This window comes from Desarmillaria tabescens (assembly GCF_030435595.1).
Source record: "Desarmillaria tabescens strain CCBAS 213 chromosome Unknown EV420scaffold_1, whole genome shotgun sequence".
NCBI classification, from domain to species: domain Eukaryota; kingdom Fungi; phylum Basidiomycota; class Agaricomycetes; order Agaricales; family Physalacriaceae; genus Desarmillaria; species Desarmillaria tabescens.
The window spans coordinates 3,119,081-3,132,744 of NW_026848300.1; the positions used below are offsets into that span (position 1 = coordinate 3,119,081).

The 13,664-nt window shown below is 48.5% G+C and overlaps 4 protein-coding genes across 4 annotated transcripts; 2 read left to right on the top strand and 2 right to left on the bottom strand.

Annotated features, from left to right (window-relative positions):
* Window positions 1-1,106: 1,106 nt before the first annotated feature.
* On the bottom strand, window positions 1,107-4,216 carry EV420DRAFT_90605 (nuclear pore protein 84/107). The gene is made up of 12 exons (XM_060483947.1): window positions 4,026-4,216; window positions 3,865-3,969; window positions 3,493-3,817; window positions 3,296-3,443; window positions 2,824-3,241; window positions 2,645-2,767; window positions 2,477-2,594; window positions 2,220-2,429; window positions 2,002-2,167; window positions 1,735-1,949; window positions 1,497-1,684; window positions 1,107-1,443 (listed from the first exon to the last, which is right to left on the bottom strand). The coding sequence occupies exons 1-12, from the start codon at window positions 4,154-4,156 to the stop codon at window positions 1,263-1,265; spliced, it is 2,328 nt and encodes a 775-aa protein (XP_060339918.1). The 5' UTR covers window positions 4,157-4,216; the 3' UTR covers window positions 1,107-1,262.
* A 75-nt stretch (window positions 4,217-4,291) lies between these two features.
* EV420DRAFT_1498497 (uncharacterized protein) lies at window positions 4,292-8,308 on the top strand. Its single transcript, XM_060470964.1, has 12 exons — window positions 4,292-4,687; window positions 4,740-5,286; window positions 5,338-5,621; window positions 5,677-5,826; window positions 5,876-5,896; window positions 5,949-5,978; window positions 6,036-6,300; window positions 6,357-6,431; window positions 6,489-6,694; window positions 6,744-7,518; window positions 7,571-8,212; window positions 8,273-8,308. The coding sequence occupies exons 1-11, from the start codon at window positions 4,317-4,319 to the stop codon at window positions 7,865-7,867; spliced, it is 3,021 nt and encodes a 1,006-aa protein (XP_060339919.1). The 5' UTR covers window positions 4,292-4,316; the 3' UTR covers window positions 7,868-8,212; window positions 8,273-8,308.
* Window positions 8,309-9,204: 896 nt separating this feature from the next.
* On the bottom strand, window positions 9,205-10,557 carry EV420DRAFT_1498502 (uncharacterized protein). Its single transcript, XM_060470965.1, has 4 exons — window positions 10,377-10,557; window positions 10,201-10,327; window positions 9,859-10,049; window positions 9,205-9,800 (listed from the first exon to the last, which is right to left on the bottom strand). The coding sequence occupies exons 1-4, from the start codon at window positions 10,502-10,504 to the stop codon at window positions 9,494-9,496; spliced, it is 753 nt and encodes a 250-aa protein (XP_060339920.1). The 5' UTR covers window positions 10,505-10,557; the 3' UTR covers window positions 9,205-9,493.
* A 164-nt stretch (window positions 10,558-10,721) lies between these two features.
* EV420DRAFT_1498509 (uncharacterized protein) lies at window positions 10,722-13,364 on the top strand. The gene is made up of 9 exons (XM_060470966.1): window positions 10,722-10,991; window positions 11,089-11,319; window positions 11,374-11,487; window positions 11,537-11,781; window positions 11,832-12,424; window positions 12,485-12,551; window positions 12,605-12,806; window positions 12,857-12,988; window positions 13,046-13,364. The coding sequence occupies exons 1-9, from the start codon at window positions 10,806-10,808 to the stop codon at window positions 13,073-13,075; spliced, it is 1,800 nt and encodes a 599-aa protein (XP_060339921.1). The 5' UTR covers window positions 10,722-10,805; the 3' UTR covers window positions 13,076-13,364.
* The last annotated feature ends 300 nt before the right edge of the window (window positions 13,365-13,664 follow it).

Sequence of the window (13,664 nt, forward strand, 5' to 3'; positions counted from 1 at the left end):
ACTCTGATATCATTGACAAAAATGAGTGGCAGCTGGTCCAGAGGCATGACTTCACCCAGTGTGCCGTGCACTTGTGTAGTGTTCTCTGCAATGTTTTGCGTTACGCCACTTGAGTCTGACGCCGAGTTGGAGTCCTCGTTCAATGTAACTAGAATTGAACGAGATGCTCCACGGTTCAAAAATGCATCGCTCGTTTCCTTGAACATGATATCATGGGCGGTTTGGCTAGATGTCCTGTATTAGAAAAGAAAAGGTCCGGTGCACTGACTTCCGAGCTTGGTCGAGCAAGTCCTGTGTGGGACTCCATCGCGTAGACTCTGACCCAGGCACGGTTAGTACCAAGCCTTCATCGCCTATTTGTACGCCTCCTGGAACAGTTCGCAAGTAGTGATATCCGCTATCGCCGGATAAAAAATGCCACATAGTCCCTGTCCAGCTCTTTGGCTTGACTCTCGAGGTCTGCGCCAACGGCTGGTCCGATCAAGTTCCTGTTCAAAACCACTGGATTTCATGAAGTGATAAGACGCATTAATACCCTCGTTGCTACGCGGATTGAGCACCTGCATTCCCCTAGCAAGCCCAGTATGATCAAGATCTTCTCGTGGCCTGCGCGCACGGTAGTTGTGGCCAAGGCGACCGAGATTCCCATCGAGTTACAACTGGAAAGAGGGATTGTAAACGCGCGACCTAGTCTACACTTTGTGTTTTACGATAGTGAGTCGAGGTGATGTCCAGCCGTACATTGCCTTCGAGCTGAGGCTGGCAATGGAGAATCACCCGGTTACGATGGTGATCTACGAAGAGTACAAAGAACGAATTGAGAACTTCGGGATTGAGCACAGGCAAGCTGGAAGCAACCCAGACGCATCGATGAAGCTGATCGTACAACAAAGTGAGAACTTCTTTTTGGCTGGTTGTCTCGTGTACCGTCGATACATGTCCTCTCCCTAGTTCTTCAAAGAGAGCCTAGCACATGTGGGTCTTCGGTAGACTGGTGACCGATCGTCTGATCACACTAGCCGTTGCAAGCAAGAAGGCGGGATTGGTTTTCCACCCATTACACTGAGTGTTTCATGTCCGAAAATCCATAAAGAAACTGAAAAAAGGAAGGATTTGAATAGATATCGGGGGAGACCGGTATAGCACCTGTCCAGACGATTTCTCAAGACAGTTACGTTTCCTCATTCTTCGGAAAGAGCGGCGGTGGACTGTCAGCCACAGAATCTGCATTGGATCATAGAAGGTGTATAAGAGCCGAACTGTCAGATCGTCAATACCATAAATGGATCCGAACCCCCACCCTCTAGTCCACCCAGTACACCTTGCCGTACCGCGGCCAAATAGTCGCCCAACCGCCGCCCATCGTCATTAGCGAAGTCACTGTACAGCTTGTATCGTGAATCAGCAACAATGTTGACGAGCTCCAGCGTTTGTTTCATATTCCTAAAAAGAGAAAAATGATCAGCAGGCGAAATGGGAAGGGAAAGGCCACATACTCAGGGAAAAACTGCCGTGAATTGAATAACAGATAATGCAGTCGTATGATCAGCTCAGGAATATATATCTGGCGAATCCGTACGAGATCCTTCGTCCGTTGGTCTGCGTTCGACGGATCGGTTTCTGACACAAGCCATTCGGAAGTTAATAGCTTCACAATGAGAAACTTTGCTTGGTTGATCGACGACTGGAAACCAAACCAATGAGTTTTTCGCCCCGAGCCGACTAAAATCATACCTTGTAATCCTCCAGCCAATCATTTCTCGTCTCCTTACTCATTTGCAACACCTCCATAGCTTGGATCTCGACTACCCTCTCCAGCGCCTCCCATATCACAAAGAACTGCCGGTAGTACATGTACTCCGTGGCTTGCTCCTCCGGTTCATTGATTGATGCCAAATCCAAGGGCAACATCCCAAGGAGCTGTTGTGCAACTTGTACTCTTCCGGACGCTACACATAAAAAGATTCAGTCCTGTAAACGCCGACAACAAGATGGACACACCCAAGAAATAACGTAGGATCACGTTCGCTTGCTCCAGAGCTGTATCATATGTCGATTCCATGAACGTTGTCCACTCAATCGACCTCAGCAATAGCAGCTCCGCATCAGTGGGCGATGTCTGCAAAGTAGCGAGCGAAGGTAGTGATCCCTTTAGAGGAGGTAGAAGCTGCACGTTATCTCATTAGCAAAAAATCGCTGATGAGTATAAGTCTACGAACATCGAAGGCCTTGACGATAGTCTGCTCAGCGGTAGCAACCGCTACTCGATCCACATCGAGTCCGTGTTCCCGGGCCCGTGCCAAGGCTTGCCGTCTCTCAGCAGGATCTGCAGTCAGCTCCAGTGAGACGAGGAAGACTGCATATCTGTTGATAGCGTTCTCTCCCAAAGCACCCGCGTACATCGCGATGAGATCTCTTTGGCCGGCAGCCTAGACACAGTCAACTTCGGAGTAACTAGTACGCAAGACAGACAAACCTCAAGAACCTGGAGGTATGCCTCCAAAATTGTCTGTACAGCAGCAGGCGGGACAGCAATTTCGATCATTTGCAAGAAGAGACAGAGATGAGCGAAAAATCGGCACATTGGTGCATATCTTTTCCAAAAATTAAGGATACGTGAATGACAAATAACAAGAATACTCACTCCAAAGACGATCTCTGGTACAAGCCTTGTGTTAGACCATCAGAGAAAGTAGTCAAAAGCACGCTAGTCCGATCAAGTATTATGTGCAGCTGGGAGAAATGTAAGGGATGGTCCGCATTGGGTCTAACAAAGCCGACCAGATCAAGACACGGGCGATAAAATATAAAAGAATTCCTTACCCATCTTCCACAGGAACAGTTCGCAGACCTTCCAGCACCTGAAAAACCTCCTTCTGCCACTCCTCCTCCTCCTCTTCCTGCTTGTCTTCGGCAATCCATGTAACACCTTTCTCTACCGCAGCCTTCCCACCCTCCCAAAAACATCCACCGATTTTGTTCATCTCCATCGACTCCTTCTCCTCACACATAATACTGACATGCGCCCATAGATAATCCTCCCATGTGCGACACGCTGATTTCAGTACACTGAACGTCTGTGGCGAAGGCGCAAGAGCGGCATAGAGTACCCTTTCGTGTTCCGGCAAGTTGGTGTTGAGGGCAGCTCTTGTACATGTCGTTTTCCACAACCTGCGATTGCGATTTCCTACCCACATATCAGGGTCATCGTCATCAGACTCATCACCAGCTGTTTCATGCGCTGAGAAAAGAGAAGGTTACGACCAAGGGCTCTCCGGACGAAGTGAACTCTTACATAGTAGACGCCACTGAAACAGTCGCGAGCCACGTATACTAGCCGCTCTCCACGGTTGGTGCGCTTTTCGACACAACTCAATGGCCTCTTCCAACCGCCCTGCTCGAACAAATGAGTACAGCGTTTGAGTGAGATTTTTTTCAAAGTTCTGCTTGACATCAGTCCGTGTCCATGAATCAAGACCAAACATAACTCACCGCATCATCCGAGGCCAAAGCTCTTCCGTCTCCTCGATTGACAGCATCTGGATCCATCTCCTTAACAAGACCGCTTCTACCCCCGGCAGCAGTTCGAGTGGCTTGAACCACATTGTGCTTCGTGAATGTCCAGTACCCGGTAGTGGCTTCAGGATGTTGTGGTGCCGGCGCAGTCTCTTGTAGCCATTCGCGTATGACAATTAGTTCAGAAAGGAGTGGTGAAGCGTTCATGATAGCCTGTGCGACCGTCGACGTCGGCGTGTAGGGATTTTCGCGCAGCAAATCGCGTGCAGAGTCAAATGGGGGATATTCTGTCTTTCGGGCGCTGTGATCAATCAGATTGAGAGTAAAATTTATAGGGAATAGGCGTACGGCATGACAGCTTGCAGCAATCCCCACGTATTCTCCTCTAACCGCAAGAAGTCCACTGTACTGCCAGCTGAGGGCTCGGGAGTCTGCTCCTCGTACTCCGCTATTCTGTAGTTTTTGGTTAATTTTTAAACAGAAAACGGACTTGAAGAAATGATGATTACAGATTCCGACAGATTGCTCTTAGCTGAGGCGCAAATCCTGTTTCGGGGTCGAGGATGGCGGCCAAGTCATCTTGCATTGATTGGAAGAGAGATAGAACATCTGCGCAAGCTTCGTAGACGTTGTCAGCCATTCGAGCGAAGATATGAGCCTAAAAATTGTAGCTGTGGAGGTCGAGAGCAACAAGTTTGACTGAACAAAAAGTCGCGTTCGTCGCGGCGCACGTGAGTAGACCTAAAAATAGGAATTTATCAAATTTTGTACCTTTATTACTTACCGCCACTATTTCTCGAATGTCCGACTCAGACTGGGTTCCTATATCTGACGCATCAGGATGGCCGCTAGAAGTAACTTCCTTGTCTTGTCTTCTGGGTCCCAAGATCCCTTTGGAGCTTGCCAACGGAACATTCACCTTGACTTCACTAAGGTCTTCTGCGCTGCTTAAAGAATTTGCCACACTATTCAAGAGCTCACCAGGATTATTCGGTGACACTAATTGCAGCTCGCAGGTCTTGTCAGTATTGGACTTGATACTTTCAACTGTCGCAGCACTCCGCGCAATTTCTGAGATGTCAACGAACGACATCCAACGTCCAACCACTCTTTTCTGGTCGTTACTACTCCGGTCTCTTGTTATTACCTGTTATGACAAATCTTACATCTTGCAAGTAGCCACTGTCACGACGAAGAGCCATACTTTTAATACTAATCTACAGGGAAAATGTATCGTTTGCTTTACCGAAACAACCGGAATCCAAGTGCGTCGTATTGGATGGACACGCCTCTCTTCTGGTTTCTCATCTTGCAGATAATTTTCAACCACCGAGGGGCGAGGATGTGGGCCCAACCACCGAGGAACCGTCCTCTATTCCAGAACCATATGTCGCAGAATCAAATCCGAGTCATGACGAGAGCAGTTATAGTCCTTCAGACGAAGAGGAGCCATTATCTGACCATTCTGATGAAGATCTTGCCTATGAGAGCACGGATATTTCGACAGAGCTGACCTCAGCGCCGTCGTCGAATATTCCGTTAGAGGCTCATGTGCTTTCTCATTGGCGACAATCTGATTCCGTTGCTCTCCCATTTCTCTGCATTACCGATAGAGAGAACATTATTCCGCTGGTCAAGAGCACAGTCTATCAGCGATATACGTGGGGAATATCTGAGCCCGTAGTAGGGATCATCTTGTCAGAAACAGGATGCATTGGCCGAGTGGTGATAGGCTGGGTTGACGGATCCACTGAGTCAGATCACGCTCTGGTGAGTTGCTGCTTCTTGTTACTGGATGTTTCCTTAGTGGTATCTCCGCAGCCCGGAGTCAGGATTGCATACTCCGACGAGCGCTCTCCAGACTCTTCGTTAGGAATCTACGATCTGACTGACCCAGTTTCAACTATTCAACTGGCGCAATTCATCCTCAACCTTCGTACACATGTCGAAAGGATTGCCTCAAAATCATCCAACCCGACTTTCAAGCCCATTTTATGGCGATCCGACTCGATTCCATTGGATGAAGATCGATCGGGACCGGAAGAACGAAGAGAAAGAAGGATCCACATTTGGTTACGCGGTGTTCCTTCATCCCAGGGTGACTCGTATGTTTTAATCGATAGATGCTGGACTTAAAAACTCAGTGCCCTTCTTGTACAGGGCGTCTGCACACATCGATCCTCCCGCCACCGCTGAAATTACAAAAATGTCGCTGCCCTCCAAGTCCAGTAAACGATCTGCCTCAGCCAAATCGACATCGCAAGGTAGCCTCAAGCCCCCCGTCAATACAAAGCAACGGCATAAATCCCAGTACGTTCAAGCTCAGTCTTGTTGAGTAGTATCACTGAATTTTACGCAGCGAAACTTCAACCATGAGTTCGTGAGTAAACTATGACATTGCTTCATGACATCCGCTTAGCTATTCTCATCAGAGCATCCACTCGCTCCAAGTCCGCATCAACGTCTGTTCCCTTTCCACGTTGCCTTTGTTCCACCGTAACTTGACATTGTTTATAAAGGATGGCAAAAGTGCCTGAAGCTGGAATAACGAGCAGTGATCCTTTGAGCATCGGAAGTTTTCTGTCCGACCGGAACGCATTTAGCGTCGCGCGCCTACCTCTTATTGAAGCTGACGCGATGGATCCGAGAGAATTTTTGGTGAAGGAAGATGGACCTGCGCTTTCGTATGATGAGAAAATCGCCATCGATGCCGCCCAGGATGAAGAGGTCACCGCCATGGCCAAAATCTACGACGAACTGACTGGATATCAGAAACCATTATGGGTGAGCATTAGTACTCCCGCATCCTGGAAGAGCCAATTACGATATGATGATCCTAGGATACTCTACCATCTGTCGATGTCGCCGTACAACATTCTCTCGATCTACTCATGCACCAGGTGGAGAAAATGAATGTGAGTGGGACATCTCCCGATCCTCCGTTAGTGGCTGATTCCTTTCCTTCGTTCAAGTTGAAATCAGATAAATATGCCACACTTGATCCTTCCCTAATGAAAATCGTCTCCTCTTCGCTCTCTTTCCTTTTATGTGTCTCTATGGGAAGCTTCGCCAAAGGCCTTTCCTACAAACCTAATGAGGCCGAAGCCAGACATTGCTGGGATTTCCTTCTCTACATCTCTTTTGTTGTTTCAGGCGAGGTTGTCTCACAGCGGCTCCTGTACGTGCATGTTCATTATACTTTGTTCGGTCTGTTTACTGCTTTTCAGGTTGGAAAGACTGTTGTCACTTCCGAGAAACACCATCCTTGACTTAGTGTCAGACATTAATAATGCTTGGTTGAGGACTGAAGAGCGAGCAGAAGCTGCGGTGCGACTTTGCACGAAAACCTACAGCGCTGTTCAATCTCAGTACGGACCTCGGGACCTTGTTTGGAAGCAAGCCTACGAGACTCTGGACGATGCATCTAAGCACGTGGTAGAAGTAGTGGCGTTGATGCAGGATCCTGGTAATGCTGCTGAGGTGATCAAGAAACGTGCCCAGGAAGAGCCTGATAATGCTAAATGTGATTCTTTTCTGGCGTTCCCACTCTCCATCCCACCCTCCACCCCGAAACGCAGCCGACCAGAGCCTCTGGTGCGTGGCTGGGATAATCTCAAACCACCATCATCGGACGATCACCCAAGCCAGCCAAAGATTGAGGAGAAAATCATCCACTCCACTCCTACCGAAGAGGAGAAGCGGCGGATGAAGAGCCCATTCTTCACCAATGCCTCAGAGACAAAAACTTTCAAGCTTACCCAGGCTGACCTCGAGAAGATCGTCGAGAACCTTCTCGGAAAACATCTCATTTCTGTCCTTGTCGGCGAGTACAAGAAGCCTGACGAGGAGGATGGAAAGGCCGTGAATCAGTGCAAGATGTATCTTGTCAGCGCAGTGATGCATCTCAAGAGCCTCGGTATAACCAGGTACCCTGTGTTTGGTTTGGCCACTAATGGCACATTGGGTGCGCTTCTTTGTTGCTGGTACTCGAGAAGATTGGATGTACGTTTTCTCTGCATCCAACATGGCGGCATTGAACTGACGACCACTCTAGCGCGTCTTCATCATGGACCGGAATATCCGGCTCTTTGACATCTCTTCCCCAATTCAAGCGTACCATTTCATGACATTCCTGCTTCGATTACGTCGGTGGAGCGATGAGCAGCTTCAGAAGCATCAAGATAGGATTTCAGCGAACGCTAATGGCACATTCCTGCCTGATCGCTCCTGGACTCGGAAAGCGCAGAAAGAGGCAGCTAAGAAGGAGCTAGCAGACAAAAAGCTAGCGAGAGGCGAACCTGACAAGGATGCAGACATTGTGGCTGAACAGTTCGCTGAGATGAAAGTTTAGAGGCATCGTGAGCTCGAGATTCTTCTTTAGTTGCTGTGAAGTTTGCTTAGTACTTGCTTTCCTTGCTATAATATACCCAGTTCTATCCATGCTTTGAACGTACGTCGAACCTGTTGCAAATTATTGAACATAAAATGTATTTCGCACAAATCCGAGTCCTTTTAGGACGGGGCTGAGAACAGCACCCGAATCAACTTGCGTTGACTGAAAAGAAATAGGATGTCTGAACTAGCTTTGTGGAGGCTGACTGCCATTAGCGATATGAGCCTATGAATTGCAGCTGTGGAGGTCGAGAGCAACAACCAAGGAACAACTTAAACTTTGACCAGTGATGCCTTCACGCACGTGAGCAGACAGATCTTACTACCACTAGAATGCCCGACTCAGACTAGGTTCCTATATCAGACGCGTCATACTGGCCACTAGAAACAATTCCCTTGTCGTGTCTTCTGGATCCCAAGATCCCTTTGGAGCTTGCCGGCAGAACATGCGCTGCCTTCACCAATGTCCTTTGATCTGCTCGAAGAATCTGCCGCAGTGTTCAAGAATTCGCCAGAATAGTTTGCAACAATGGAAACTCTCAGGTCTTGTCAGTATTGGACTTGATACTTTCAACTGTCGCAACACTCCGCGCTATTTCTGAGACTCTGTCAACGAACGACATATCACGTCCAACCACTCTTTTCTGGTCGTTGCTACTCCGGCCACTTGTTAATACCTGCTACGACAAGTCATATATCTTGCAAGTAGCCACCATCACGACGAAGATCCATATTTTTAATACTAATCTATAGGGAAATGTATCGTTTGCTTTACCGAAACAACCGGACTTCAAGTTCGTCGTATTGGATGGGCACGCCTCTCTTCTGGTTTCTCATCTCGCAGATCAATTTCAACCACCGAGAGGCGAGGTTGCGGGCCAAGCCGCCGAGGAACCGTCCTCTGTTCCAGAACCATATGCCACAGAATTAAATCATGACGAGAGCAGTTATAGTCCTTCAGACGTTTGTGCCGGACCGTTCCTGGACTCGGAAAGCGCAGAAAGAGGCGGCTGAGTCGGCAGACACGAGGCTTGTCGACATCATGGCTAGACAGTTAGCAGGCATGAAAGCGTAGAGGTTTTGTCAGATCCTTCTTTGCTTGCTAAGTATGAAAAAACACTTAGAACTTGTTTTCCTTGTTGTGGCGTGGCATGTCCAGCTCTATCTACCATGCTTTGAACTTGCCTTGAACCTGTTTCTCAGTGCCCGACAGTACCTTTGCCTGCGTGCTTACCGTTTCGTACGAAGAAGACTCATTGCTTCACACATGTCCTGGAAATTTGTGGAGCACACACTCTCGCAGGTCTAATTTTGGCGGCTTGTTTGAGTTTATGACGAAGAAGACACTAGTGTGCGCACGAAGATGAGGAAACCGACACCCATAGGATATCATCATTGTTGCTGGCCATTCCCTACGTAATACTGCCTTGCAGCTCTGGCCTTCAACGCACGATATACCTGCCTCCAATTTCTACTTATTCTTCTAAAACACTAGGGCGGGAAAGGTTGTATGTCTGAATGGTCGGCAAACTGATTAGAAGATATCCAACTTAAAATACATCGCGACAACCTATAAGATGATCTTTCATCCGTCCTTCCGCTGCGGTTTCACAATCTTCACCCCGGCCAAAGACGTTCGCTTTTTAACTTCCACCTGTTTGCCCATGGGCTTCGGTCTTTCTGGAAGCTTCGCTGTCACTGGGATTTCTATGACTTTCATCTTCGCGTCAGACATAGGCACTGCCTGCAAGACGCTTTCCTCCGGCTTCGTGGGCAATGAATTTATCAGAGCAGGGGGTTTCGCAGGCAGCGAGGGATGGTGCTGTGTAGTATGTTCGACGCCTTCCATTTGACGAAGCTTCGCTTCCATCATAGCAATCTTGTCTTGCGTCCTATGAACGTAAATAAGTGCTGTCCGACGAGAGACATGCAATGGAATAGAAGACGTACTTGTCCCTATGCCGTCCTTTGATCATGCTCAACGTCGTGGGGCGTCCACTCTCCATCATCGACTTCCGCTTCGCCCCCACTCCACTGCTCCCACCAGCTTGATCTAGCGGCGCCTGATGAGCATATGTCACGACAAGCGTGCGACCGCGAAGAGGTTTGTCATGCGCTGATGCGAGAGCCTTAGCAGCATCCTGGATGTGTAAAATCGTTAGTCTTCCATCTTGTGCAGCTACCCCCGGGTCTTTTGATACGAAGATGGTAGTGATAGTTGATGGAAAAAGCATGAAAGAGAAAAAGACCCGGGTCAGAAACAAGGAATCTTAATGATAGCAAGTCACTCACGTTGGCATTTTCGTACTCGATGAATGCATAGCCTCGAGGTTTGCCCTTGTGGGGACCAGCCTTATGGAAGAGAAAGTCCAATTTAGAGATTTTGCCAAATTTTGAGAAGGCTTGGAGTAGCGAGTATCTACGCAGCATCAGTGCCAGCGCTACTTCAAGCTGACGGACCGGCTCACTCGTCGATAGATGGGTGCAAGTTTCCAACGTAGATCCTATCCTTAATGATCCTTTCCTTTGCCGGTGTTGTTGTAGAAGTTGACGAGGACGCCTCTAGAGCTGGATAAGAGAGATGCTCTGAGGCCATACAGTCCTTTTTTGTGCTAGGACGGTAACCGGAAGAGAGTGTCACGAGGTGGGTAGCAGGCGAATGGCCGTTTCGTTCCTAAGACGGGAGAAAAGACCGGCCGCTTCTCATAATTTCCTCATAAAGCTCCCTATTTTGGAAATAATCCAGAAAATATTGTGGGAATATTGTGGCGCACTGCCACTTGTCGCGGATGCGAGTCGACTTTGACTCTGCACTTGACCACCATCACATATTCTTCGGTGCCCCCCTCTCCCTCAATTTCTGTAATATCGGAGGTCCGAAAATCCCCACAAATAACATGTTCTCAAGTCCAACTCCCGCACCTGGAACTCTCGCGTCGAATACGCTCCGAAAAGCAGGACTTATCGACAGAGACGCCACGATGCGGGATGTTACAGACAAACCAGGAGGTCGAAAGGGTTCCTCCAAGATTCGCTCGCACAGAACGCGTGCCATAGAAGCACATTTGGGTCCTTCACGAACGGTAATTGTCACTCTACTCATCTTTTCAGCAGCGCAGGGATGACGCTTTCATTTCCGTCGCTGGACTTTGTAATCTTGCAACTTACGCTCGCTCGCAGTCTTCTTTGGCTACGCGCATGGCACCATCATCATCATCATCATCATTGCCCTTGACACCAGCAGCTTTGTCCATCCGTGGCGCATCGTTGAGGAGGACCGGCGATCGGCGCCGTGGTGCTGCTGCTGCAGGTCCGGGGCTGGTGTCCAGTAGTCGAAGGAGCGCAATAGAACCGTGGAAAGAGTTCGTTACGAAACGTTACAATCCCGCTTTACAATTGCTCGACCTTTCAGTATGCTTCATTCTTTTTTTGCTTGGTGCCACTTATCTTACTTGTCCGTTCTAGAACATGATCGAAGACGAAGTTGTCAAGAGACACAACTTGACACCCCCAGGTCACGGCGGGTCCGCTAAAGAGGCGGGCGTCATCTTCAAGCTCGCAAAACAGCTCCAGCCCCCGGTGCGTTATCCATTTTACATTAAATGTCCAAGTCTTACCTCGCGGCTAGGTAATGAAACTTGATCTCAGTCGCAATCGTCTTTCCGGCATACACCTCAGCCTTCTCTCTCATTATCTGGGAGGGCTCGAGGCACTGTCACTGCAGAACAACAGCATCAGAACATACAAGGACCTTGACGTCATCGTCGGCAGAGCTGGAAAAGAGCAAATGCTACGGCTGCAAGAGCTCATGCTGTCTGGCAATCCATTACAAGTGAGCGAGTATGAGAAAGGTCGCGCAGAGTTGTATAAGAGGTGTGAGAGTTTTTCTTATCTAGGATTCCGGTTTCTCAAGGTTGTTGTAGCGAGGTTACCCGACGCTTCCCTGCGATTACATTACTCGACCAAGAGCCCATTGTTCGAATAGCATTCGACATTCCTCAAGCGTCATCGTCCTCGACTCCTGTTCCTAAGCCATCCGCCACTTCTTTCCCCTTCGACATGGGTCCTTCCATGATTAATGGGGCAAGTCCAGATCTCGTGAACTCTTTCCTCTTCCGTTACCTCGACACCTTCGACAAGAATCGCGCGTCGCTGTTGGACGTCTATGATCCAGCCTGCACTTTTTCCTATTGTGTCAACACTGTCATACCAGAGCGTGCTCGACTTCAAGGTCTTCACAGTAAACTACCCAATCAAAAGAAACTTGATTGGAGTAAGTGGTTGGATGTTAAAGATGGTGGTTCTAGAAATCTGTCCAGAATGCGGTCGTGGGCGGATAAGCAGGACACAAGACTCAATGTTGGGGCCGAGGCGACAATCAAGGCACTGCTGTCACTCCCAGAAACACATCACGACATAGCAGGCCCAGGAGAGAACTTTTGTGTGGACGGGATCATCGTACCTCACGGAACCGATGTTGCCTTGATGGTCATGATTCACGGACAGTTCGCAGAAAGTAAGTCGCCATTTAAACAACTTTACAAGGGAGTCCTGATCTCTAATACGTGTTTTGTAGTGCCAGCAGAAGGATTGAGGTCTTTCGATAGAACTTTCATACTATCGCCGGCTGCGGCGAGGTCCAGGTAAGTACCCATCGCAGGCTTGCTATATCATATCTAACGGAAGTGTTGGTCAGGGCGCAGATGAACGGTTGGGATGTTGTTATAGTGTCAGATCAGTGGACAATACGTGGCTACTCAAGTCCAGAAGCATGGAAGCCAGGTCCCATGCTCGTACAAGCTCAGAAACGAATGCCGAAGAAGGCGCAGGATCTGTCAGGACCTGCCGAATCGACCCCACAACAGCAACCTAGTCAGGAACAGCTTCTGCAGCAGATTGTACGTCTCCATTACCCTCATTTTTAAAGCAACACTCATGAATATTGTAGGAGGAGCCCGCACGATCTGTTGTCCTCCAAATCTGCCAGCGAACCGGAATGACTGTGCCGTTTGGATACGACTGCCTGTCAAGAAACAATTGGAATTTGGAGGCTGCTATTGCGAATTTTGAAGCTGTGAAGGTTCGTGTCTTTATCCTGGATTTCATCTGCTGTATCACTGAAACTCCGTGATCGCAGGGAACATTAGGCAGGGAAGCATTTGTCTAAACTGAGTCTGCCAACAAGCGCTCCGGGATGTTCATCAACCTCACATGAGATCCTCGGCCTCCGTAATTTCCCTTCATTGTGTTCTATCTGTCGCGTTTTCACCGTGCTTTCTCGTTTTCATCTACTCTTAAACAATCACAATTATATATCACGATCCTGCACATCCTCTATGAACCGTCATTGTATATTTACAACCGCATCTCATCACTATACGTATGAATATTTGAATATCTGGTACTAAACTTCCGATGGAAGGAATTTCTCTGTTGAATGAATTGCTTGCTGCATGTGCTGTTAAGTTCGAAGAAGATATTTGTGGGTACGAGGAAGATTATTGGACCTCTTCCTCTTCCTGACGCCTAATATTCTTCCTCTTCCTGCAGTCCCCACAGGCGCAGCCGGCAGCGTCGGGTGAAATATCTGCCTGCTCGACGTCGGGTCCGACGGGAAGCCTCCTCCCTGAAGAGGGATGATTACATCCGGTTAGTCTCTAAATACCCGCACACATTTTCCGGAAAGCAACTCTCATGGTTATTACGGCGTAGAACAGTTCCAAGTGGGTAACCCTTCACATTACCAAAACAGGCAC